At 40.0% G+C, this 27,179-nt stretch overlaps 2 protein-coding genes across 5 annotated transcripts in view; both read right to left on the bottom strand.

Annotated features, from left to right (window-relative positions):
* Trmt11 (tRNA methyltransferase 11) overlaps positions 1–7,215 on the bottom strand; it is a 44,079-nt gene extending 36,864 nt beyond the window's left edge. Inside the window, exons 1-2 of one of the 2 annotated variants that reach the window (XM_076927929.1) lie at positions 7,085–7,215; positions 3,177–3,242 (exon numbers count right to left, since the gene is read on the bottom strand). In XM_076927929.1, coding sequence (XP_076784044.1) covers positions 3,177–3,242; positions 7,085–7,156 — 138 coding nt within the window. In that variant the 5' untranslated portion in view covers positions 7,157–7,215. Of the gene's footprint in view, positions 1–3,008; positions 3,052–3,176; positions 3,243–7,084 lie in introns of those variants that run through there. The other variant, XM_076927930.1, reaches the window with a different exon arrangement.
* Positions 7,216–11,049: 3,834 nt separating this feature from the next.
* On the bottom strand, positions 11,050–21,506 carry Hint3 (histidine triad nucleotide binding protein 3). Of its 3 annotated transcripts, none has more exons than XR_013108251.1 (5): positions 21,149–21,465; positions 17,549–17,666; positions 15,019–15,088; positions 13,474–13,640; positions 11,050–11,838 (listed from the first exon to the last, which is right to left on the bottom strand). XR_013108251.1 is itself a non-coding variant. In XM_076927927.1 (5 exons), exons 1-5 carry the CDS (start codon positions 21,326–21,328, stop codon positions 11,806–11,808), a joined length of 528 nt encoding a protein of 175 aa, XP_076784042.1. In that variant the 5' UTR covers positions 21,329–21,506; the 3' UTR covers positions 11,050–11,805. The 3 variants fall into 3 exon arrangements, 2 of the variants coding, with proteins under 2 accessions (XP_076784042.1, XP_076784043.1); XM_076927927.1 differs by having other exon boundaries at positions 13,474–13,600; positions 21,149–21,506; XM_076927928.1 differs by lacking the exon at positions 11,050–11,838 and having other exon boundaries at positions 13,472–13,640; positions 21,149–21,468.
* Between the last annotated feature and the right edge of the window lie 5,673 nt (positions 21,507–27,179).

The following is a 27,179-nucleotide window of genomic DNA, read 5'->3' as shown; positions in this document are numbered from 1 at the left end:
GAAAGTATCGATAAAATACACTTTAAAGTTACTTTTTCTTAAAACTAGTTTTCAGACTGGCCTCATACCCCACGTGTCAAGACCTTCCCGCCGCCTTCCCTTCCATGTGTTGAAATTATGGGCCTGTGCACAACAATGCAGCTCAGGTACCTTCACTTGCATTTATAAAGTCAGACTAGGAATCCAACGCAGATGGACAGAGCGTATTGCTGGACTTTCTGTGACTCGACATTCCTTACCATATAGTTAACTAAGCGGTACACCGCGACTTCCGAGGAACTGCCTCCAGCAGACTGCCTGGAGGCAAGTCTGCTGGACACTTTTTTTGATAAATGGTTGATAAGAAGGGCCCTGCACACTGAGAGCTGCTCCATGCCTGGGCATGTTAAAAAGCACACTGGGCAAGCCAGTAAGTAGCACTCCTCCATGATCTCTGCTTAAGTCTGCCCTTCAGGTTCCTGCCCTGACTTCCCATCATCACCAACTGGGATCCGGTTGTATGAGCCAAATAAATCCTTTCCTCCACGAGTTGTTTTTGGTCATGATGTTTATCACCGTAAGATAAACCAAACTGTGATACACACCCCACCGTACCCCCCACACACACACACAGATACACCTCACCAAGCCTCACAAGCCTCCTTTTCCTGTCCTAACTTCCCAAGTGACAGAATGACAGGGGTATGCTAACATGCTCAACCTAGTCTCTCATTTTATGCATCGCTGTGGCCTGAGGTGTCCTGTGAATTAATGATGATGTAAAGCCATGATGTAGATTATTGTTATTAACTTGAATTATTTTGTCATTTTCCTTTAATGTAAAAAGCAAAAATTTCTCAATCCTCAGTCCCAGCACCCGATAAACAGGCTGGAAAGCTGTGTGAAAACAGCCCCTTGCCAGAACGTGGGCAAGCGCGCCAGTGCCCTGCCTGCCCTCAGCTCATCATGCTCATACATTACATCCACTTCTCCCCTTCGTCCTTCCTGTGGGTGACGGAGTCCCTCTGGAACAAAGACCAATAACAGACGACTTCAACTTAAGGCCCCTCGACTTTTGAAAGAAAAAGACGGGACTGTCATGTTCAATCTTTCTTCTTCCAACACTGATACTACAGTGCAAAGAAATTCAAAGTAACTCAAAGAAGGTAAGTCATCTTAGCTTTTTAAAACTGTGGATACAGGGCTGGAGAGGCGGCTCAGCCATTAAAGGCAAGCCTCATTGTATGGTTCATATATGGTCTATGTATGGTCTACATATGGTAATATGTAGATATGGTGTGATACAAACTCACCCTACCTTAACTTTCTCACATCATCTGAGAGCACACTCATATGGACTTCAAAACTGCTGGATGCTACTCATCTCTGATGCCTCCGTACTGACAGTGGAGTACCCCGAGTGACTGACATTCCTCAGGCTTTGCTTCTTAAAAACTTCTGATTTTAGCCAGGCTATGGTAGCTCATACCTTTAATCCCTACACTGGGAGGCAGAGGCAGGTTGATCTCTTTAAGTTCGAGACCAGCGTGGTCTACAGAGTAAGTTCCAAGACAGCCAGGGCTACACAGAAACCATGTCTCAAAAAACAAACAAACAAACAAACAAACTCTTGATTTTAAGATATTCACATTTTTAAATCATTATTATATTTAATATTATACCTGTTTTTTTTTTTTTATTTCTTTTCTTTGTTGTTGGGGGTAAGAGACAGTTATTCTACATAACCATGGCTATTCTGAAACTCACTATGCAGACAAGGCCTTGCTGGAACTCAGAGATACTCCAGCCTTTGCCTCCTAGGTGCTAGGATTAAAGGCATATATATACTCCTGGTACATTTCAAAATGATAAAATAATGCAAAAGTCTTAGTTTTTATGAAGCTATAAATGAAGACATCATGTCCTTTCTCTTGATCTTGTCTTTATGTTCTGTGTGTTTACCCTAAACCCTTACCTTATTTAAAAGTACTGCTTAAAAACCTCAAGTGTTTCCATTGTGTTTGTGTGCATATGATTTTATATATATGTATATAAATATTCCCATAATTCAGTATAATTTGGATAAAATAAATGTAGCTATTAAACTAAGCTTTTACTCTACCAGATACTCAAAAATTTAGATTAACTTTTTATCCAAAGTATACAAAAGATACCAATATCTAATAATAACAAGTACTGAAAGTTCTTGATTTCATTAATATCTAAAATGTCCTATAGTACAATCATCAGGGATTAAAATTTAATTAAATGATACTTATATTTTACTAATTAAAAAGTGGGTTATTATTATAGAAACTCTTAAGTCTCATTTCTAACCATTCAAATATATGTAAGACAGTCAGTTCATAGAGCACAAACAGCTATAAATATAGGAGGAACCATAGTCAATCTATTTGAGCATATGTTCATTTTAGTTATTTTAAATACATGTTCTTTCATCTGTTACCTCCACCCCATTAGGCCAAACAGTGATCTTAATTATACAGGAACCTTTACATGTCACATGTACATGTTGTAACAGATACAGGAAAAGTAAAAAAAAAGTACTTCAGATTCAGATCGTGATGATCTGCAGTTTTGATGCCATCCACAAGTTTCTTGGTTAACAGTCTTCCTCTCCCCCGAGGACAGCTGCCCTGCCTGTTTCTCAGCCCCCTCTATGACAGACACTAACGATAAGCAGTCCTGGCTCCAAGACCTTAGAAAAAAACATATGGCGCCTGTATGCACAACTGTGAGGCTTGGCCAATCAGGGCAACGGTAACCAAGAACTCAGGAAAGAAGCTGTGTTCAGAGACTGAATGACTGCTGAGAACTGTAGGACCTGCCTTGGGCCAGCTTCAGCCCACCTCTGTGTACAAACTAGCATACTGCACTAATAGATAAAAAACGCTTCCCCCAGCAAGAGCTGAGAACGTCATCCTTAGCATCTCAGGCCTGTAGAGTCGCTTCCTACATCTTGCTATAACCGCCTCTCTGATGGATATTGGGACATATTTCAGCCTTACCTTAGTTTATGACTTTCTTTGTTCTGTAAAACCAGGAAAACTGCTGCATTGGGACACAAAATTTAGGGTAATGTTAATCTGTGTTCCCAGGCCATCATCACTCAAGATGGCTCCAAAATAAACCACTTCCTATTCCCTTTAAAAAAAAAGAAAAAAAAATTACCTTACCTTTCCGTAAGTTTCCTGACTGTTAATGAACTGGCCTCCAAACAGTGACAGTAAAGACTTTATTTCCTGTATTGAAAACAGAGAAAATACATTTTGTTATGGTTTGAGGCAGAAATGTTCCCCAAGGGCTCATGTTTTTCAGGTCAGTGCTTAGCTTGAAATACTACTTTGAACACTAGAGAGTATTTTAGGAGGCCTTGGCTAAGTCCATCACTAAGAGGCAGGCTTTGAGAATTATTCCCACATGATTCCAGCCTGTTCCGTGTTTCTTCGTATGAGTCAAGTGAACATGCAGCTGCCTCATAACCCTGCCTCAGACCAAGCCACTCCACTATGCCTCCAACTGTACTCTCCAAAGTCGTGAGTCAAAACAAACCTCTGCTCCTTCCAGTTAAGTCCGACAAGTGACTAATGTGCATTTTAAACCCTTTAAGCTCAGTCTGCTAGGAAAAGCAGGTCTAATGTCAGAAATAAAAGAGTAGGCTGATATCTACCTGAGGCATACAGGCATCAGCATCAGGCAATTGGAATATAGAGTTCTGAGATGTTTATAGTCCTAAACCATGGTTAGCAATCTCTAAGAAATTTTATACATGAGCTGCAAAAGAATGTTATACATTTCATCAGAAACTGTTCTGTCCTGATTTGGGAAGGTGAAAAAAAATTTTTTTACCGATGCTACAGATTAGTAAATGAAATAATCAACTAGTAAAAACAAAATTAATTATTAAACATAATCTGAAGATGTTAGAAAACAAAATAATTAGTTAGGGAGCATAATTGTGAGTTCGAGACATACAAGTACATGGTTAACCTTTCAGACTAGTAATAAAATTAGAAAGAGCTAATATAGTCTGTGTTTGTTTGTCTTTGAGACTGTCATATAACCAAGTCTGCCTTGCCTTCTTGATTCACCTGCTCTACTTGCCAAATGTTGAGATTACAGGAGTGCACCACCATACCTGCCCAGAGTGAACATTAAAATGTAACATGCATGAGGAAATTTGACCAAAGAATGTATATATTCTTCAAGTAATCTCTTTGTACTGATAAACATGGAATGACTGCACAAGTACTTTGCTTTGTCACAGTGACAAATTGTTTGCTTAAATGAGATACAGCAAGTAAATTCTATCCCTCCACATTGGCCCTATGAGGAAGTAACTAAGACGTTAAGTGTCCCTGCTGCTGGTCGCCAACACTCTCTTTGCCTCCCTTCCAGAAGGTCTTTATACCAGGACAGTGGCCATCAGGAGAGAACAATACCATTATCAAGTTTCCCACTCCAAATCACAAACAATTGAGAGATGTGAGCAACAAATGGCACGTCTAGTTCTCTTTGGGTATGCATCAAGTTACTTCTTGCACAAGATGGTTATTAGTTTTAGTTGGGGGTGAATGATTGAAAATAAATTGCCCCTGGCTATTTACTTTGAGAGAAAAGATCTGAGTAGATGGTTTTCAGCTGACATTCATTCTAAAGCCAAAAAGCCAGGATCAAAAGTAAGTGTTTTACTTAGAAGACATGACAGAGCTTCTGGTTAGTCAACAGAGTGATGGACTGGGTATTAGAACTACCTTGTACCTCACTGGTACAATTAGGAATAAGTATGCTCTAACTGTATTTTGAGAGAAAAGTTCTACTTTAACAGGAAGACTGATATGTAGGAGGAGCTAAGTGGGAAGGAGTATTGAGAGGAAGAGATGGAGCAAGGAGAGAAGATGAAGAAGAGGAGAAGCTAGGTGATGAGAGAGAGAAAGAGAGAGGGGGCATGGAGGCAGATGTTCACATGTCTCCACCAGTCAAAGACAGTTTATATATCTAGGTTGGGTATTGGGTTACACTTCCGATTGAGCATTACCAAACTTATAAATCCTTTGATTAACATTTTAAAAAATTGTATAAAAGCAAAAAGGAAAGGGGGGGCATGGGACAGGGGTGTTCTAGGGAGGGGAAATGTGGAAAGGGGATGGCGTCTGAAATGTAAATAAAATATAGAAAAAAAGAAAAGAAAAAAAAAGAAAATAAATTGCCATGAATATCATAGAATAAAAAGATGTATAGAGAAGTAGGGAGGGTTAAATTCAATCCCGGCACGGGGATGAATCATAAACCAGGGCAGACTGTCAGTGCATCAGTGAAGACAGCCCAAGGGCTCTTTTACAACACAGATTGGAATATGAGACATGATGAAACATGGAGTACAATTACAATTTGATGTTCAGATCTTGTGAATACTGCCATGCCCTTTGGCTCTCCAATTCTTGACACATATGTTACCATAGCTACCAGAGGGGGTAGGATATCCCTATGCAGAGATCAGCACAGTAGAACAATCAAGATGCTGGCGCCCAAAGCTCAGTTCTCTCTTTAGGTCTACTCCCCAAGTGCTCCCTAACTGTATCTTGTATGCTCCCTTTCTATGTTCTGATTGAGAGAAGTCTGCCGTATTTCCCTTCCCTCGTTCTTTATCTCCTCAGGAGTCATAACCTCCATCTTAACCACAAAGCATGTACACTCACTACTACCCATCCCTGCTTGTGAAACCTTCACTCTCTCCTTATGTCTGGCATGTTGCTTCTCTCCTTCCTGTTTTCCTTTAATGTCTGAGCTTCCAAGCATCTGTATTTGGCCTACCACTTTTTTTTTTTTTTAAACCTGTGGGTACACTCACAAAAGTAAGGAAGGCCTGGTGCCTATGGAGGCCAGAAGTGTGGGGCCCCGCCTGGAGCTGAAGTTACAAATTGCCGTAGGCAGTGTCCTACAGGTGCTGGGCATTGGTCCTCTGGAAGAGCGGTGAGTATTCTTAAGCAGTGAGCCACCTCTTCAGTCCCAGTGGCTCACCACTTTTTGAACACGAAGTTAAAGAAACCTCATCCTTTCCGGGTTTTCTTAGGCAGGACAATGACAAATGCTTATAGCAATCTAGATTTGCTCTCCTCTCCTACACCGCCACTCTATCCCGTTCTCTTATTGCTCACCCTAGATTAGATTTCTTAATCACTTAATATTCCAACAGATTCTTATTAGCTCCAGTCTTATTGCCCTCGAGTCTGTCCTTCGTTTTACTTTCTCTTAAAAACAATCTAATCCTGCCTCTTCCCTTTTTAAACTGTTGAGATCCTCTTCCAAGCTATTGAGTTCTCAACTCTGTTTTCTCTGGTCCATCAACCTACTTCTCTCTCTGCTACATAACTAACTGCTGACTAGTAATGGACAACAGTGTACACTTCTAATGTACGTATTTCCTTGGTCCAGCTAATACTGTAGCTCATATGTCTTCCCGAAAAAAAAAAAAAAGCCACCCCCCCAATACTGTATGAGCCAATACTGTAGCTCATGTCATCCTCACCCTGAAAGGCAACATGCCCTATTCATCAATGGACAAAGACTCCCTTTTTAAAGGCTCCCATACTCTAAAGGCTCCCACAAAGTGCCCTCCATCATTGCATTTCACAAAGTTATGACTATGCTTTTGCGGCTGCTAGCCCTGAGCCTACGTAAACATTCGGCTCTTTTAAGGGCAGAGCCGCCTGTCAGTCAGCGCATCCTCAGCGTTCTGGGCACGCGACTTGGGGCGCTCTAGAAACTGTTGGAGTAAATAAAAAGCTTTCCCCCCCCCAACTTCATCAAGTACCACCCCGAGTCTCACACCATGCCTGAACCTATTTCGACACTTCGCTCACACTCCACCGAGCGCAGGTTCACCGGCTTGACTGCGGCGCCAGGCGCACGTGCAGAGGGCTGAATGGCAAGGCTCGGTCCTGGCGAAAGGCTGCTGGGGACTCGGTCCGGCCAGCGGCCTCATCCTCGCCCCAATCCAGGCGTGCGCAGCTGCCCGCAGAGACTCCCAAGCCGGCGCGTGCGGACTGCGAGCCTCTGCGCCCCGCACCCCAGGATCGCTTACCGGCAGGCGGAACTCCAGGTGCTCCTGTGCCATGAGCAGCAGATAGCGATTCAAGGAGCCCGGGAGCGCCATTGCGGCTGCTACCGTGCGCCTGCGCGCCCTCCAAGGGCCCGCCCCCTCCTCCTCCTCCCTGGAGCCAAGTTTCCGCCGAGCCTCACCCCAGAGCCGGAAACGGAAGCTCTCGACCAGGAACGGTGACAGGTACCCCCTTCTAGGAAGGGCCATGAAGGGGCAGAGCCAGATCGTGCTGTCTGTGGTTATCCTGCCATGCTCCCCCTGTGAGAGATGCATTGTTTTGAGGGGCAGGCTGCGATGATCCCGCGCAGTTCCCCCGTGATACTCCACCTGGACTGTTTCTTCCAACTCCTCCGTCAGTTCTTGAAAACTCTCGGCAAATTTTGTAACATCTGCGGGCTTCAATTTTCTTATAGAAACTGGAATATTGCCTCCTACAGATAACAGTTACAAGTACTGGGTATAATAATATTCAAACTTCAATGTATAGTTTATTGCGTGGGGCCAAGACATAACATTGGGAAAGGTTTTTTGTTGTTTTTTAATGAGAATTCCTGCTTTTTAAAAAAGGGATTTGCCTTTGTTAATGTTGCTAAAATCCTTCACTGGGGAGAAATGTAAGCTACCATGTCTACTAAAATCTCAACAACAAAACAAGGCACAGTGTCACCAAAGTTCACTCCAAGGAACCAGTGAGTTTATTGGGTTTTCTTCTAGAGAACCATGATTCACTCACCTGGCTATGGGTGCTCCTACCCAAACAGGCTACACCTCAAAAGCTTTACTCAGAAGTGAGGAGGGATTACCTGTAGCCAAGATGATGGACTTTCCAACATCCCCACTCTCTGGTTTAATAGCTACAAACCAGCCACAAGGACTTTCTGCTGGGTCTATTTGCCTTTCTGGGTTCTGACTCTGAAGGGAGTACTACTATAATCCCAAGAGCCAAATCCTTAAAACTATCGCACCCGTCTCCTCTCCCCCCCCCCCTCATCACAATAAAAATCATTCTGATAATAAAGGGTAAGTTATTTTAGCTGATAAGTTGTTAGGATAATACTCTAAAATACAAGAACACTTTTACAAACTACTACATAAATGAAAATCCAGTAAAATACACTTTAAAGTTACTTTTTTAAAAAAATATATTTATTTATTTTAGGTATATGAGTACACTATGGCTCTCTTCAGATGCACCAGAAGGGGGCATCGGATCCCATTACAGATGGTTGTGAGCCATCATGTGGTTGCTGGGAATTGAACTCTGGACCTCTAGAAGTCAGTGTTCTTAACCACTGAGCCATCTCTTCAGCCCTAAAGTTACTTTTCGTGTATTCCAGACTGGCCTCAAACTCTATCTTCACCAACCCCCTCCCAAGTGTTGAAATTATAGGCCTGTGCACAACACCCAGTTGAGGATCCCTCTTTATTTGCATTTATGAAACTTGACTAGAAAACTTATATAGGTAGGCAGTTATTGCTGGACTCTATAACTGACTATTCTTTAACATATTATCATGAAAAAGAATGATGCCCACAGACTCATGTCTGAGTGCTTAGTCACCAGGGAGTAGAACTGTTTGAGAAGGATTAGAAAAACTAGGTGGGGCTGGAGAGATGGCTCAGTGGTTAAGAGCACTGACTGCTCTTCCAGACGTCCTGAGTTCAATTCCCAGCAACCACATGGTGGCTCACAACCATCTGTAATGGGCTCTGATGCCCTCTTCTGGTGTGTCTGAAGATAGCAACAATGTACTCATATACATAAAATAAATCTTAAAAAAAAATAAAGAAAAACTAGGTATGGCCTTAATGAAGAAGGATGGAGGAAGTGGCACTGGGCACTGGGCATGGGCTCTGAGGTTTCCAAAGCCCTTGCAGGCCCAGTGTCTCTCTCTGCCTATGGATCAGGATGCAGCGTTCATCTACAGCTCCAGAGCTACCTGCATGCCACCACACTGACAACTAAACCTCTGTAACTGTACACCAGCCCCCAACTCAAAGTATTCTCTTATAAGGGTTGCCTTGGTCATTGTGTTTCTTCATAGCAATACAAAGGTAAATAAGACACATTACTAATTAGCTTAGCTTTGAAGTGCCATCATGGATAGATAACACAGGACTGGATACTACCTAAAAGTCTAAGTAGATTTTAATTATAATTTGACTATTCATCTTTATGAGTAAAGAAAGTGTATACTACAAATGTTCTTTTAAGGATTTTATATTTTATTTTTGTTATCAGTGTATGTGTGCAATACATACAGGTCATGTATTGGGGGGGGCAGCAATACATAGAGGTCATGTGTGCAGGTCAGAGGACAACTTTGTAGACTCCTTTATTTTCTTGTTCCACCTGCACACAGGTCCAGAGCTCTAACCCAGGGCCTCAGGATTTCATACCTGGCAGTAATCACCAGACCCACTGAGCCCCCGTAAGAGGATATAAACCTACACAAACAGAATCAACCCGCTAATTACATTTTTAAAGGTCTCTAAAGGCATCTGAAAACCCCCTTAACCACATTCCATGTACTATCATTAATGTGACCAATTGCATCACTGCAAATTCATAGCGTAAAAGATTCCAAGGTTGCACTTTTCGTAAAGTTCATCATATTTTTACTAGTAAAGAAAAAAATGTCAGCCATATAAACAATCAGAAAGCTATTTTACAAAGCAGTGCTGTAAACCTATACGTCTACTTTTGAGAGCCCATAACCCTTTTCTCTATTTCTAGTGAGTAAACCGACACTCAGAAGTTTGTATGAATTAACAGTGGAAACAGAACTCAAGGTTCTCAGTTTTCCCACCTCCAGTCTGTCTAACACCGAGTCTTGAGTTTCAATGTGTGCTACCTCTTCCTATTCTCATCAGAGGTCTCCATTTCATGGCCACTTGCCTGAACATTGCCACACTTAACACACTAAAATCTAATAATATTTTTGTCTTACTCTCATAGCATTGGCAACCGAATGCAGGCTGATAGCAATCATTTTTTTAGCTCTGGATCCCAGTAGTGTTTTGCACTCATTAAATATTAAAAACTATTTGCTAAATGAATGAATTTTAATCATACTACACAACACTTAACTATAGATATTATAACCAAGAACTACAATAAGTGGTGTGTTATTTAAAATTGCACAATAACATGCCAAAATAAACAATCAAAAAAAAAAGCCAGAAATCTTAGATTTTTATAATGCATTAGTCTTTATGCTTCTTTCTTGCTGCACAGTTACATAACACTACTAGACATTGGCACAATGTAGAACTGGCTTTCACCACCTGCTCTCCTTCAGTCACTACTGTGTCTGTTGATACCTCAAGAACAACTCCCAATAAACACTGTCACTGAATGATATGCCAACAGTATTAGCACTATGCTATCAAGGTAAACTTCTTTATGTCTCTATTTCAAATCAAGTCTTTTTCATAAGAGTTGATCTAGCCACTATTTACTTTCATTTTCTTTTGATAAAAAAAGTACCATATGACAACAACTTCTGTCACTTTTCGTACATTACTAATTTGTGTTTCTTCCTTGTCTCCTGACAGGGAAAACTGCACATAAGTTTTGTTAAGATAAACATGTTGCTGGTTATCATAAGCATCCATTTAAAAGTACATTAAAGTAGTTCCCTCTTGTCTAAACTTTCACCTTTTGTGACCTAACTTTTATAGTTTTAGTTACCTATGATTAACACCAAATAGTAAATGAAAGTGTCAGAAATAAACAATCCACATATTGTAAACTACATGCAATTCTGCACAGAAAAATGAAATCTCACAGCATTCCTCTCTACCCCTGGGATGAGAACCATCCACACAGTCTATATATATTACTCACAGTTCCCACCTCAGTTATTAGGTTAACTGTCATAGCATCAGACTCACTGTATTCAACTTAATATGGCAACAAAGTGCAATCATGAACATTGGCAGTATTTTAATTGTATATTGTCATAACTTTTATTAACATTGTTGTCATTAATCTCTTAATATGCTTGTTATAAACTATTTGTCTATGGTATGCATATAATAAAAAAGCACAGGATATGTTATGGGTTTTGGCATTATCCCAGGTTATGTGTACTCACTGAGAAACTCAGAGAATATCTTCCCTATGGCTAAGGGGAAACTAATATGTGTGTGTGTGTGTGAGTGTGTGTGTGTGTGTGTGTGTGTGTGTAAAACCAGTTAAAAGTGACACATATATATCATCTATCATCAAGATCACACAATATTGGTGGCATGGTATTCTTTATTTTGAAAATGTATGTAGAAGACTACAGAACTCTCATAAAATGGCTAATTTTTCTCTTTCACTGTAATAAGGTTCAAAATTTTTATGCCAGTTTCTTCATCCCAAATTATTATTCATTAATAAATGAAACTTGAACTTTAAAAAAAATTATAGGATGCATCTTGATTAGCAGAATTGGTATTAAATGGACTTTTAGGCGTAGTATCTTAAGCATAAAGCTTTACATAAATGAACATTAAAATAAAGAAGTCAGTGAGGAAATTCTCAGATAACTATGACATATATCAGCAAACAGGTATTCAGAAACAAGTGTAAGGCTGCTTAGTGGTCGTGTTATGAATGAGCCTGCAACCCTTCAGACTGCAATTAGCCTTCAGTGAGAGAAAACCAGTCGCTCCTCTGAGTCCGGTAAGCAACTTGTCCATGGTTCACATTTTTATTTTCTTAGCTTTTCAAGAAAATAATCAACCTGTAATAAAAAAATAAATTTAAAAAACATGAATATATGGTTCAATTTAGTTATCAGTGCCTCTGTTAGATAATTTTCCTTGTAACACCAAAGGGCAAGAAATGTCATATTTTGTTTTAGAAATATCTTGCAAAAAGAAAATATAATAGTTCTATAGATTATAGTAAAGTAAAAGTAAGATAAACTGGCAGATTCCAAGTAACATTAAATATTAGAAAGCTTCTACAAGAAAAGAAAAATAAATGCAATATTAAAAATGTCTTAAACTAGATATATAAGAACCAAGATCATATTACTAGATGACACAAGTCACTCTGAAAGTGTTATATCCTGTGAGGTTCCAATTATAAGAAACTCTGAAGGCCCGGTGTTGTGGCACATGCCTCAATCCCAGCACTCAGGGATCTGCAGAGGCGCGCAGATCCATGAGTTAGGGGGCAGCCCAGTCTAAGATCCAGGAGAGCTGGAGCTACATAGTGAGATCCTGTCTCAAAAAAAAACATAAACAGTAAAAGAGGAAGGAAGGAAAGAAGGAAGGATGGCGAACAAATAAGTTCTGAAAAGGAAAATTTTGGAGACATTAAAAATATTACTGGCAGCTAAGGAAGAGAAGGAGAATACAACCAACAGCAGAGCACAGAGGGTTTGTCGGGAAGTGATGATTCTGTGTGGACCTACAGTGGGGGGCACATGCCGACATCCACCCAAACCTACAGGAAATATGGCAAGAAGAGTGGAACCTGAAGTGAGCTAACGCCTTGGGTAGGGATGATGTATCAGTGTTGGTTCTTTGATTATAATAAGCTTATGACTATGGTTGGGATGTGGTAAAAAAAAACACGGCATGTGTGTACCAGCAGAGGAAATATGAAAATACTGAACTGCATTATATCCCCTAGTAGTGCAAAGTAAAAAGAGCATGCGCTTTTAAAACTATCTGTATGTGATCTTTCAACTAAGAAAAGCCAGAATTTATATCTAATGTGAATTTTGGTTTTTTGTTTGTTTGTTTGTTTGTTTGTTTGTTTGTTTTTGAGACAGGACTTCTTAGTGTACCCCTAGCTGTCCTGGAATTAACTCTGTAAACCAAGCTGGCCTCAAACTCACAGAGATCCACCTGCCTCTGCCTCCCAAGTGCTGGAACTAAAGGCATATGCTACCACCACCCAGCCCAGATCTAAATTCTTAAAGCTCTGCTTTTGTATATATGTCCTGCTTTTCATCCTATAGAATCAGATTGCCAAGAAAATTCCTCAAGTTAAAAATATTATTTGGAACTGGGAATTGTAGCATGAGCCTGTAATCCCGGCTTCCTCAGGAGACTGGTAGAAAGATCTTAATTTCAAGGACAATCTGGATAACACACATCTCAGGGGTAAAGGTGGGGTTGATCTGGTTCAATATTCACCAATGTAAAATAAATAAATGTACACACATTTCTGGAGATGTGTGTGTGTGTGTGTGTGTGTGTGTGTGTGTGTGTGTGTGTGTTTGTTTTCTGGGTGCAGTTATTAAGATAAGTGGTCAAGCCAAATAGAACTCTTTGTCGAGTGCAATAAAAAAAAAAAAAAAAAAAACAGAAGCGACAAACACTTTAAGTTTGCTGCATGCCGCTGCTGTGACAGGATTACTTACTGTGACAAACCAGTATGAATCCCGCCTGTAAACCACCTTTGATAAGAAGCCAAACTCTTTAACTGGTGCCATCACATGAAGGTGCAGATGAGAGATGGAGCAGAACGGAGGCACATGGAAGCCCATTCTGAAACACAAGAGGATACTGATGGCTCATCGCAGGGCGTCTGAGGTCACATGGAAATCAAGTCAGAGGCAAATTATTCAGAGGTGAGCGAATTGCCATTCATAGGTCTTTTACTGTCTTCTTTATGCACAAGTATTGCCAAAGTCCTTCATGCTGAAGTTCATAGACAATTCACACCATTTATCAAAGATAGCCTCATGCAACTTCTAAAAAGTTGACTTGCATTTTTATTAGTCACTTTGGTACTTACCATAATAAGAATTCTGCAAAGATATGCTCCTGTAAATGACCCTCAACACAAATGTACTAGACATTCAGGCAGTGTTTGTTGACTATAAGACATAGCCAGTAGATGGCAGGCTTTTGCCTTTAATACAATACCCAGACACTAACCAACATTTCCATAGTAATATCAATTATTACCAAAAAAAAAAAAAAAAAAAAAAAAAAAATTGTCATCAGAAAAGGTTCTTGTTAAATACTAAAACAACTTAGATGACATTTGTCCATAATTTCCTAATTTATAAAAAACATTTATAAGCTCATTCTTTTACATAGAAAAGCATTTAATTCTTAAAAAGCAATTGTTCAGCAAACAATAAATTCAAGTTAACTTTCTGTTAGAAGCCTGATGATGGTGTATACGTGTGTACACTTGTGGCTGGGTGTCATAATTGATCGTCTATCTTGGGACAGGACCTTTCTCTAAACCTGGAGGTAGCCCAGCAGCCAGCAAGCCCCAGAACCTCCTCTCTGCTCCTATCCTGACTTCAGGTACACTTATACCATGCTGGACTCTGACCTGAATTCTAGGCTCAGACTTGGGTCCCTGGGCTTACACTCTTGCCCACCAAACCAACTCCTTATTCCCAACAATGTATTTCTAAACCATGTAAGTCTGCAGAAGTAAATATAGTTCACCAAATTCTATAAGAGTTAATATATAGAACTACAAAAAGAGAGGACTTTTTTGTCTTGTTTTACATGCCTATTGTATGTAATTAACTTACAATTGCCTGTAACTCCAGCTCCAGGAGATCTAGCATTCTCGTCTGGCCTCTGAATGACATTATAACTTTTATTTTTTGTGTATGTGTGTGTCCAAATGTATGTATGTGTACTATGTAAAAGGTCAGAATAGGTGTCATATCCCACAGAACTATTTACATATTCTACATATGTAAATATTTACATCCCTATTGTATGTAAAACTTGTCTGTCCAAACTATAAGTGAAGTTTTGGGTAGATGCTGAGGCATGGAAAAAGGGTCTATTACGTTTATACCATCAATGAACTTCTTCCTCACGTCGCAGAATATGGCACCTGAAGCATAACTCGGCCGCCGCTGCTTCCCTTCTCATGAGAGACAAACTTCAGAAAAATTAAGAATGCTAGTTTCTACTCACAGTGAACATACCTCACATCTGTGAAGTCTGTGAAATTATTCCTCTCCAGCATGGTTTTTCCGGCAGCTACCATGCTTTCAACTGTAAACCAGGAAAGAAACTATATTATACTATGGTATACAGTAAGCTCACTAAAACTTTACTTCTTTGGGGTATTTATTTTATCTTTACCTATGTTTTAATTGTATTTTTTAATTATAACTTTTATTTTTTGTGTATGTGCGTGTCCAAATGTATGTATGTGTACTATGTAAAAGGTCGGAATAGGAGTCATATCCCACAGAACTGGAGTTACAGATAGTTAAAAGTGGCTGTGTAGGTGCTGGGAACCAAACCCATGTCCTCTCAGAGAACAGTCAGTGTCCTTCACCCCTGGGCCATCTCTCCAGCCCCTATTCTCTGCTATCTTCAAGTAGAAACTCAAGTTTCTTATTTTGAAACTCATTTTCTTCTCTTTTTAAAAAAAGATTTATTTTTATTTATGTGTGTATATGTTATGTGGGTGTGTTGGTTCCCAGCACCTATACGGCCACTTTTAACTGTCTGTAACTCGAGTTCTGTGGGATATGACACCTATTCTGACCTTTTACATAGTACACATACATACATTTGGACACACACATACACAAAAAATAAAAGTTATAATGTCATTCAGAGGCCAGAAGAGAATGCTAGATCTCCTGGAGCTGGAGTTACAGGCAATTGTAAGCAATTGTGAAGTGCTCGCCCTCTGGAAGAGCAGGAAGCACGCTTACCTACTGAGCTGCCTCTCCAGCTCCTAAAGACTCACTTTCTCATATTAGCAACCAAAGCTACAAATGACCTTCTAGGTACTTTAGCTATACTCCATGAATCTTAATATGTTTAATATGTCTTTTTATTTACTTATAAACTGAGTATTTTCTTTTTTGATTTACTTTGAACTTACTTAGAAATGTGTTATTTCATTTAAAAATTCTTTTTTTGACATACTTACTTAACTATAAGTCTGTTTAACATAAAAATATTTACTGCCATGCTAAATGTCTAATTTAATTCCATAGCCTTCAAATAATATATTTTGTAAGATTTCAAGCACAGTAAGTGCTACAAACTTTATTTTGATGCTTAGAGTATGTTTTACCTGGGTGAACATATGCTCTTAAAGACCATGCACTCTGCAAGAAAGTGGGATTCTATTAAGTATCAGTAATAGTAGGTGTTGACATTGTTACCACATCCTTCCATGGACATATTAGCTTTGTCACTTTATAAATTACATAAAAGTTAAGTGCAACAACTTTTAAGATTTTGATATGAAAATATTCACGTAAGAAGCAGAGAGAGGATGAGATAATGAAATTCCTAGTGACACCAGGGTCAATATTTATAACATCTGATATGTACCAGCTATAATAATTAGTTATTGCTTCTAATTTCCATGAAGTTACCTCTACCTTGAAGATAAAATAAAACTTCCTAAGAGGTTATATAATCTCTAGTAAATATCCAAAGAAATAAAAACTTTTAGTAAGAAATACTAAATATTATGTCTATAGAGTAAATATTATGTCTATAAGCATAATGTTTATAAATATGTTTATAAATAATATATGTTGTAAAGCACATGGTTAGAACAAATAAGTAAAGAATTTTTTATTAGTTAGAATCAACTTTCAAACTGGTAATTCAGTCACCCACCAGCTCATGAATAATGCTATACCACCAAGATTTGTTGTCTAAAGAGTTTTCTTACCTCTAAAGAGTCTACTCTGATTTATCTGTTATAGAGTACCATACAGTACTGCCAACTAAACCCAGACCCTGGTGAGAAAGGCTACTGAAACAGGCCTGGAATAAACTGAAAAAATGTCTTACAAAAAAGTATCAGAAAAAAGTTGAAGGAAGCACTGAGTAGGTAATACAGAATAATTCTCAAAGAAACAAAATTCGAATCTCCCTTTCAGAAGCTAAAAGTTCAAAACAAAGACCTCGTAACTAAACTATGGTGCTAATTTATCTGCATCTGAAATTATCAGGCAATATAAGGTTATAATACAACTTAACTTGTTTATAATTTTTCATAGCATCTTTCAATTTCAAAGTCAAGAAAACCATCATTTAAAAGTACAAAGGAAAGCCAGGCATGGTCATACATGCAAAGTCTCTGAGGCTTCTGTGGGTTCTATGCCAGCTAGTGCTAAGATACTGAGGACCAGTCTTAAAAAACAGAATAAAATAGAATAAGGCACTATTCATTACCTCTTAAAAGATTTTAAAAATTAAATATTCTCACATCTGAAATTTGCTTCAAATCCACTGTGGCTAATATATGAGATCAAATGGCCACAAGTTACTAATTAAAGTCAGTATGACAGATACATGGAAAGTATACTGTCATTTTTTTTAAATTTCTACTTGGTTTTCTTAAATAGAATGTTCCAAGAAGTCTTACTTTCTTCTTGATAATTCGAATAGACTTTTTTCTTTTTTAATTGTCACTGCCATATTTAAAGAGAATTCAATGTGATATAGCCACAAAGAATACTGTTATCATCTTACCCATTTCTATGTGATCTTTGTTTAGATCCTTGCAACTTCCAATATGCTTCTTTGGCACCACCAGATAATGATAACGTGCTGCTGGCTTGATATCTCTGAAACAAACCAGGTCTTCATTCTAAAGAGAGATGTATATTGGTTAGTAAATTAAAAAAACAAAATTCCCAATATTATTCTGCTGTGCTGTGACTTAAGCACAGGGAGATGGCATTTTCATTACAATATAGGCCTGATGAGCAATTTTATAACTGTGCCTTACTTAAATTCACAAAAATATGCTTTAGCTTCTGTCATGAGGCATTTGTTATATTAAGTTGATTTCAAGGAAGAATTATGAGTAAAATTTATTAAAACTTTCTTGCCAGAAATCTCTTAGCCTGGCAGTGCTGGTATATATCTTTAATCCCAGCATTCAAAATGCAGAGGCAGGGGGATCTCTGTGAATTCCAGGCCAGCCTGGTCTATAGAAACAGTTCAAGCACAGCCTGTAGGCTAGGCTACAAAAGGAAACCCTGAACAGAGAAAAAAAAAAAAAGAAATCTTACTTTTAAGTTTTTTAACAACGTATATGAGTACACTGCAGCTGTCTTCAGACACACCAGATGGTCGTGAGCCACCATGTAGTTTCTGGGAACTGAACTCAGGACCTTTGGAAGAGCAGTCAGTGCTCTTAACAGCTGAGCCATCTCTCCAGACCGAAATCTCACTTTTAAATTTTACTATTTATATATTTTCTCATCCTTGCTTTAAGTTTTTTTGCTCAAAATTAAAAGTTAAATTAATAAACAGTTTTTCTCAGCAAAATTCCCTGGATGCAGTGTTATCCATCAATTCTGTGTTCCAGGAATCAGGATTCAGTGTCATGAGAACCTCAGACCCATACTATTAACCATTAATTAGCTAAGATACCAGGCACAGAGCCTACATTTTGATCCATTTATTACGGTCTTTCTAAGTGTAGACATAAGCACTGGTGTCGATGGAATGTTTTAGAAAAGGTCAAGAAGAAACCATCAAGCCTTGGGCTGGAGAGACGAATCCCTGATGAAAGCTGACAACCCAAGTTCAGACCCAGCACCACACAGAGTCTGTTGTGTAGCAGTGCTAGAAGGTGGAGGTGGGGTCCTGGAGGGGTTGTTCAGCCACTAAGTCTAGCCAAATCTGCACGCTTCAGGCTCAGTGAGCATCTCTGTCTAAGGCAATAAGGTGAACAGCAATAAAAGAGACAGCCAACACTCATCTCTGGCTTCTACATGTGCACATGTACACATACACCACAAACCAATATGACAGATAAACTTTTTAAATTTAAATCCAAAGGAACTGGATAATTCAGTTAGCTGTTAACTGCATTTCCACTAAGCTGTCAAAATACTGAAACCGGTCCTGTGATCTTAGTGTCTTCTATTGTACTACTGAACCAACCATTATTAAGAAAAAAAAAATCCAATCCCAAAGATACAGTGCCAAAATACAAAATTATCTGTATGTATACATACATGTATTTTTGTTTTCTTTGTTTTTGTTTTAGTTTGATCAGACCCAGGACCTAGTATGCTTACACGCCTGGCAAGTTCTGCCACTGAGCTACACCTCTGGTCACACCTTTTCTTTTTTCTTTCCTTTTTGGTTTTTCAAGACAGGGTTTCTCTGTGTAGCCCTGGCTGTCCTGGAACTCACTCTGTAGACCAGGCTGGCCTCGAACTCAGAAATCCGCCTGCCTCTGCCTCCCAAGTGCTGGGATTAAAGGCGTGTGCCACCACCGCCCGGCTACAGTTGTTCTTTATAGTACAACTTCCCAGAGCAAAACACTGAGAAGACGACAACTGTCCCCAACTCAGCGATAATGTTGGTAAAACTACACAATAAAGTACTGAATGCCTATCGAAAGGAATGTAAAGAATCACTACACAGCTATGAAATTATTTCTAGGATAGTCTTCTTTTTAAGCACGAAGCAGAAAAGCTATCTTGTGTAATGGCCTACCATGCTGTTTTAGTTGTGATTTTTACAGACTACTCTAGAACCTGCTTCTACTGTTTCCCAATATTTTCCTTAAAAAAAAAAAAAATTCTCAAAAATATTTTTTACATAGCTACAACAATTTCTTCCCAGTAACTGTTCCTTCCTATCTAAAACAAGCAAGTACATTTCCAAGAACATCTTAGCACCGTGGTATCTAAGGTGTTGACGATTTTAATTAGCAAAAGGGAAGTTAAATCAGCTAATATTGCTGAGTATGGGCTCAGGCATGGCAACATTTCTATGGTTTCTCAAACAGTTTTTCATTTCTCATTTCCAAGAGCCCCCTTTCTTTCATTCCTTTTTTGTTTTGTTTTGTTTTGTTTTGTTTTGTTTAGCTAGTTGTTTTTTCTGTTTTTTTTTCAAGAGATTTCTTTGTGTAGCCTTGACTGTCCTGGAACTCACTGTATAGGCCAGGTCGGCCTCCAACAGAGATCTTCCTGCCTCTGCCTTCTTAGTGATGGAATCAAAGGTGTGTACCACCACCACTGGGCTACTTCTAAGAGCCCTTTAAAAATAATTCATATCAATACCATGAAATATGAATACCAGGCATGGTATTTGTGTATTATATGTATACTGGTGACTCATACACAAAGAGTAAAACACTGCCCTTGGTACTGGTAAGCCCCCTGCTGAGAATATGTGCTGTGCCCTTTGTTTAAATGATTTCTGAAAAATATAATAAGAAAACTATACAGACATCTGTGAGACAAAGAATCATCTCTGACTTTTGTTGGAAAGGTTTCTCAGACAAATTCTTCATGATGCTGGTAACCCAGATTATTCAAAATCAAATAATTCCCTTTGCCCTTATTTGTATAATTATACACCAACAACTTATATAAGTCCAATCATCTTCTGTGTTTACAATGAATATATGTGTAATGAGAATTTTAAATGCGAGATGGTAAGTCGCTAGAGAGAGAGAGCGTCGAGAGAGCTCAAAAGAGTAACTCCTTATTGGGGATAATGAGATATAAAAATTGTTAGAGCCAGGGGAAAGGGAGAGTTTTCTGGAATTTCCAGGCATGACAAGTCTGTTGCACTCTCAAACTCGCAGCAAGTATGATTAACTACACTTGATCTGCACAGGTTTGTCGAGATTTGTAAAGAAAAGGGAAGGAGTTCATGAGGTCCTCACAGTTGATAAGGGATGAAGAGAGATCTTTTGCCAATGGTGTAGCTATGAACTGTATCAGTTCGACTTCAGACCCAGTCCCAAACCCCTATTCCAGCCTATTTTTCAGCCTAAATTCACACTTCTTCACCACTCCCATGTCCTGTTTTCTGCAAGTTGTACACTCTCTGACGATACTGGAAGTATACATAATTTAAAATTCCCATCTAGAGAAGAGGAAGACTCCCTACAATAAAAGTAAGGACACCGGATGCTGCTGTGTCGGTAAAGGCATGCAGAGGGAGGCGGGAGTGCCTGGTTCTATTACTGTCTCTCCCCACTGAACAGCAAAGGCACCGCTGGAGACCTCTGGGTCCCTGAGATGGTCCGCGCAGAGACAAGCCTTGGAGCAGGGATTGGTGGTCGGGTCCCCACCACCCCGGCCTGTCGCCGCCCACCTCACAGTCAAAGAGTTCAGTTTCGGGTTCCTGACCCGCCGCAATGCGGCAGAACACGCAGTTGCTGTCATAGTCCCCGGACTCCGAGGTCCCAGGCGAGGACATCTCAGGTCCTGCTTTGGCAGTGACCGCAGAGACCGGATCCGACTCTCCGACTAAGCCCGCATGCGTCTCAGCCATGGCGGCCGAGAGGCGACGTCAGGATCGGCTGAGCTGGCCAAGGCCACCGGAGCAGCCGCCGCACCTGGAGCCGCCGCCCTTGCTTGGCCCTCCTAGCGACGAGTCTGCGCACGCGCAAGGACAGATTCTAGGACAGGGAGACCCGAGATCGCACCGCCTCGAAACCCGAAACTATCGGAGGGCGGGCGCCGTAAGACTTGCCCCGCCCCGTGCGTTGAGCCGTGATGACGTAAGCAGCGCAGCCGCAGGCGTTCCCTGCGAACTGCCTGATGTGAGGACTGACCCCAAGGGTTTGGGAGTTGCCAGTAACCTCAGTCTGAAGTGCAAAGGGTATTGTTTCCACTTCTCTATAGTGTATTTCGCTTCCGTTATAAAAGAAAAAAAAAAAAACATATAGAAACTCGATTTTTTAAGAGTATGAGAAGATGAGTAAAACGTATAGCGAGCCTTGTTTGGCAAAGAATTTTCCGTATTTTCTGTGTACTTGTTCAGCCACAGTAATTTTAGGATCTGAAACCAAAAACCGGCCAAACTGAACTTGACGCGTTTGCTTTGGTTTATAGTACAATGTAAATCAAAATAAGGGTCTTTTTCCTATCACACATAATGTCATATACAGAGAAAAGACAGTAGTTGAGAAATTGCCTACCAGCTCTTCGGTATATCTCACCTGGTTCATGTAACAATTTTTTATAGTTCCTGTTATTTCGGACAGAGGAGGAGAGAGAGAAAAACCCTTTGGGAACAACATGCTCGAAAAAGTATCAGTTCTTAAGTACGATGTGACCTCACCTTTTTATAATACATGGCACTTGCTGTGCACCAAATAGTCCTGTAATTGTGAGACCTCCCAAGGTTGGTTATTTTATTACAGCTCTACTGAAAGAAACTGATTCAGACTTTTTTCTTACCACTTACCCAAATGATAACAAAGTTCAAACAAATGGCTAGTTCTAGAATCCATAGGACAAATATTTTTAAATGCACTGTTTTGTTTTGAGATGGATTCTTGCTGAGCAGCGTAGGCTAGTCTCACCTGGGGATCTTGCTATGTCAAACCTCCAGGTACTATGCTAACCATGCTTCTTTTTTGACGCCAAAGTTTTGCTTGGAATTATTTATAATAATAGTGACACTGGCGCTTGTTGATTTCATAACAATGTTATGATTTTAAGTGAATTATGTTGTAATCTGAAACAGTAACATAATTTAGGTAAGAGACCATGACAAGACACATTTAATTCCCTTTGTAGTTAACCATGTGGTCAGCAATCACCACAGTAGCTTCTCAAATCCTCACAAGTCTGAGGCAGGACTCAGAAGCAGAAAATTCAACCTTGACACATTTAAATATTATTACTTTCCAAGTCCTTACACTTTCATATCGCTCTGCTTTTTTATGTTGTCCGTATCTGTGTGTAGCATATGTCTTTATCCATGTGTGTACTTGGGTACTTGAGCTGCCTCTTGGGCCACAGGGAAGGTAGGTGATGTGAAGATCCTTCTGTGACTGTAGATGCCTTTCAGAACTGCTTGGTTGACATTGAAGCCCTTCGAGTTGACTTTGGCTTTGGTAAGGACAGGAATTTCATCTTTTATTCTTGGTGCTATCACACTGGGAAGGTTTAAGTCGACATTTCACAGCCGTCTGATGAATGAAAGAATGACTTTCAGATCCCAGGGAAAACACTTTTGAGTTATAAGAGTTGCACGGTCACAAACAGAAGGTAAAAAGGTCAGGAGCCTCATATTTGGGGGAGGGCTGGCTATAACAAACACCAGAGCCAGATATTGTGAATTGGGCATTTAGGGCCCTGTCTGTATGCTGCCATATGGATGTTGTCTTGGGGTAGAGATTTGCACGCCAGTGGTTATAGGGCAAAAGTTTTTCAGTTCTCTTTTCCTTGCCAAAATGTTTCTTCATCACCAAGGCCAACTCTGACTAACCTTGAACCTCAGTCTAACCCTTCCTTCCTCTTTATCTTGCTCTGTTGTTTTTTTTTTTTCTATTGCATGTCCTTTTCCACATGCTTAAAATTAAATAGTAACATGTTGCATATATGTTAACGCTATGCATTTAACTTAGGATGTATATTCATTCTTACTCCTTCATTTCCATTGAACGCAGCCTCCACAGCAATCATCTTTTGTTCTTGTTCATATACATGCCAGCAGTAACTCTGCTACTACTCTAGCGTAGTCAAGGACGATGTTAAGAATTTTTGGTCTAATAACTGGAAGGCTGAAGCTGCCATTTACCAAGAGGAAAAACTGGGGGACTAACAGATGTGGGGTGCGCAGGGGAGATCAGGCCTCCTATTCTGGGCATGTTACTTTGAAATGCTATATCAACCGAGCTAACGGACATAGGCTGTTTATTGTAGTAAGAGTTCTAACATGCTTAATGTCTCAGACCAAAAAGGTTTTCTTGATATAAATACAGTCCTAGTTATGGTTACCACTGCTGCCCACTCTAGGGTGGAGGTCCTAGTTTCTAAAACAAAGCAGGCTGGGCATGCCATGTGGAGCAAGCCAGTAAGCAGCACTTCTCCATGGCCTCTGCATCAGCTCCTGCCTCCAGGTTCCTGTTTGGGTTCTTACCCTGACTTCCTTAGATGATGAACAGTAAGGATGAAGCAAACCCAATAAACCCTTTCTTCACCAAGTTCCTTTGCTCGTGGTGACTCATCACAGCAGTGGTAACCATAACTAGGACTGTGTTTATACAAAGGAAAGAAAGATCACAGAGAGCCAGATGATGGCTACTAAGCAGCACTAAAGTTTGTATATGGCTTAAATGTCCCTCTATCATGGGATAGAAGCTTGATCTTCAGAAAGACGGTGTAGAGAAGTTGTGGATCCTTTAAGAGGTGGGTCTAATCATAGACAAGTGGGTCACTGGAGAAGTATCACCCTCAGAAGATGCTGATGTAGTTCTCAGGAAATTGCTTTGCACTAATCATTTGTACTAATGATTTGAGATACAGACATACCCACATATACATACATACATACATATATACATACATACATACATACATACATACATACACTCATACACACATACATGCATGCATAATAAAACATGATTGGCCTCTAAATCTCTCTTCATGCTTCTCTCAGATATCTCACATGCTGATTCTATCAGCTATAAGGCCTTCCCCAGAGTTAAGTGGCTGCTGGTGCTGCTGGCACTGTCTTGCTGGTGTTTCCATTGCTGAGGCTGCCATGCTGGGGCTGCCATCGCTGGGGTTGCCATGCTCTTCCTATTGTATTTTGTTTCTTCCTTGATGGCATAAAGGTCTTTGCACCCACAAATCACTAGAGAAACCAGGAATGTTAAACACACAGAGGCCTCTTCCCAACAAAGGAAATAAAACACCTGTTTGCCTGCCCAAAATGACCTAGTGACCTCTTTCCTATCTGTTCCTATCTGTAGAGGTAGGCCTCAACCACCTTCTGCTATAGAGACAGACCTCATCTAGATTCCCCAGAATGATGATCTCAGACTCTTTCCTCCCTCAACCATAACCTATCCTTAGAGATGATGTCACAAGTGCTTTATGACCTGCTAACCTCTATGCTATGTCAGCCTCTATGCTATGTCAGCCAGACACCACATTAGATATTCAGCTATAGAACCCACCTTCATGGTCATATGTACTTTGTAAAGAAGTCTCTATGTATTCATACTTTAAGCTTTTTTGTGTACCTGGAGTTGGAATGATTCTTGCCTGGAAACCTTCCCCAATCTGGGCTGTTTTAAATATAAATGTTCTTTTTCTTTCTTTTATTTAAGATTTATTTATTTACTGTGTATACAGTACTCTGTATGCCTACATGCCAGGAGGGGGCATCAGATCACAGTATAGATGGCTATGGGCTACCATGTGGTTGCTGAGAATTGAACTCAGAACCTCTGGAAGAACAGCCAGTGCTCTTAACCTCTGAGCCATCTCTACAGTCAGCCCTTAAACCTGATTTTCAGTTTCATTTCTTTGCGGGTTTGCTTTTCTACCTGGACACCTAAGTGTTTCCCTCTTTTTTTTTCCTTTCCTTCCTTCCTTCCTTCCTTCCTTCCTTCCTTCCTTCCTTCCTTTCTTCCTTTCTTGTTTTTCAAGATCTATTTATGTAGCTCTTGATGACCTGGAACTTGATGACCTGCTATGCAGGTCAAGTTAGTCTCAAATGCATGTGAGCCAGGACCTTTCTACCTCAGCCTTCCGGGTATTGGGAACATAGACGTGCACCACTACCCACCCTGCTCTTGCTGTCATGCTCTGCCACTTCCAGATGTTTGAACTAAATAATGTCTCTTTGCTTATAAGAAAGTCAGCCTTGATTGTTGTTATTGCAACCAAAATGGATGGACTAAGAAACTTCTCAGAAATTCATCATGCCAGTCGCATTTACATGTAAATTGCATAACTGACCCTGACCTCATCAGAATAAATATGATTACAGCACTGGAAAGGTAACCTTAAAAAACAAAACACAGTCTGCCATGCGAATCTGACATTTAAGTGACACATGATTAGTAACTGGATATGTGAGTTTCAAAAGAGAAGTCCAGGCTGGAGATATAAGTTTTACAATCATCAGAGTACAGGACTTATATCCATGAAATGAGAAGAGATCACCAAGAGAAAACCTTTCCAAAGACTAAGCTGGGGTTATTGAAGCTGTATGAGATTATACAAATGAGAAATGGTTAACTGCAAAAGTAAATGAACAAAGATAAATAAATGAATAATGAGAAACAGAAAGAGTATCCATGGTGACCGGAGGCTGAAACAGTGTTTCAAGCAAGAGAGGTTGATCAACTATGTAAAGGCTGCTAGTAAGATAGATAAAGGTTGGGAGTGGAGCAAAAGTCACTGGTGAAAAAAAAAAAGGCAAGTTTAGGGTTGAGCTTTCTCCAAGCCAGATTCCAGCTGCTTTAAAAAAAAGAGTGGCAACAAAGAAATTGGAAGCAGCAGTGTTGGCGCATGCCTTTAGTCCCAGCACTTGGGAGGCAGAGGCAATTGGATTTCTGAGTTCGAGGCCAGCCTGGTCTACAGAGTGAGTTCCAGGACAGCCAGGGCTACACAGAGAAACCCTGTATTGAAAAAACAAACAAACAAAAAAAGAAAGGAAAGAGACTGGGAGCAGCAAGTACGAACAGACCAAAGTACACAAAGGATATCAGAGTCTAAGGTACAGTGATAAAGACAAGGTGAGAGACAGATGCTGGGGTGGTTGAGGAAATGACTATTGCTAAGAATACTTGTCGTCTGTGCTCATCTACCAGGGACCTCCATTCCCCACAGCAACCAGTCCTGTCTGTGCCTCAGGCTCTCTTCCTTTACTTTTGTTGTACTTTGTTCTTGCATGGTCGCTCTATTTTCCAGTCCAGTTTAGAGGTCGCCATTCATCTGCTCAGACACTGCTATATTACTTCATAATGGTATGCTATTTGCAGCCCTTGTGTGACAGAGACTTTCTAGATGCACCCTTTGCCTCCTGCCATTAGAATGCAAATCCCCTACATGTGGCATGTGGCTTTCTTTACTGTAAACATAGGATGATCTAGCACACAGCAGGTAATAGCAAAAAACTAATTGCTGGAATGACTAGATTGGTAGATTTTACAGTTAGGAAATCTACATTTTCTTGACGGTATCATACCTGGTTTTATATTTAAACTAAACTTTACTTTTTGTAGGTTCACCTTCCTCACTGGACTCCAGATGAATATTAATTTGTTCTCCTCTAATTATAGCTTCAGATGTCAATTATAGCAATCTTCTAGGTAGAGCTGTTCCCTGGCAAACTGCCAAGGATGAGAGGCCCAGTCCAAGTAACATCCAAG

The sequence above is a fragment of the Arvicanthis niloticus genome, chromosome 30, assembly GCF_011762505.2.
Source record: "Arvicanthis niloticus isolate mArvNil1 chromosome 30, mArvNil1.pat.X, whole genome shotgun sequence".
Lineage (NCBI taxonomy): Eukaryota > Metazoa > Chordata > Mammalia > Rodentia > Muridae > Arvicanthis > Arvicanthis niloticus.
This window is presented reverse-complemented; position numbering and strand designations above follow the sequence as displayed.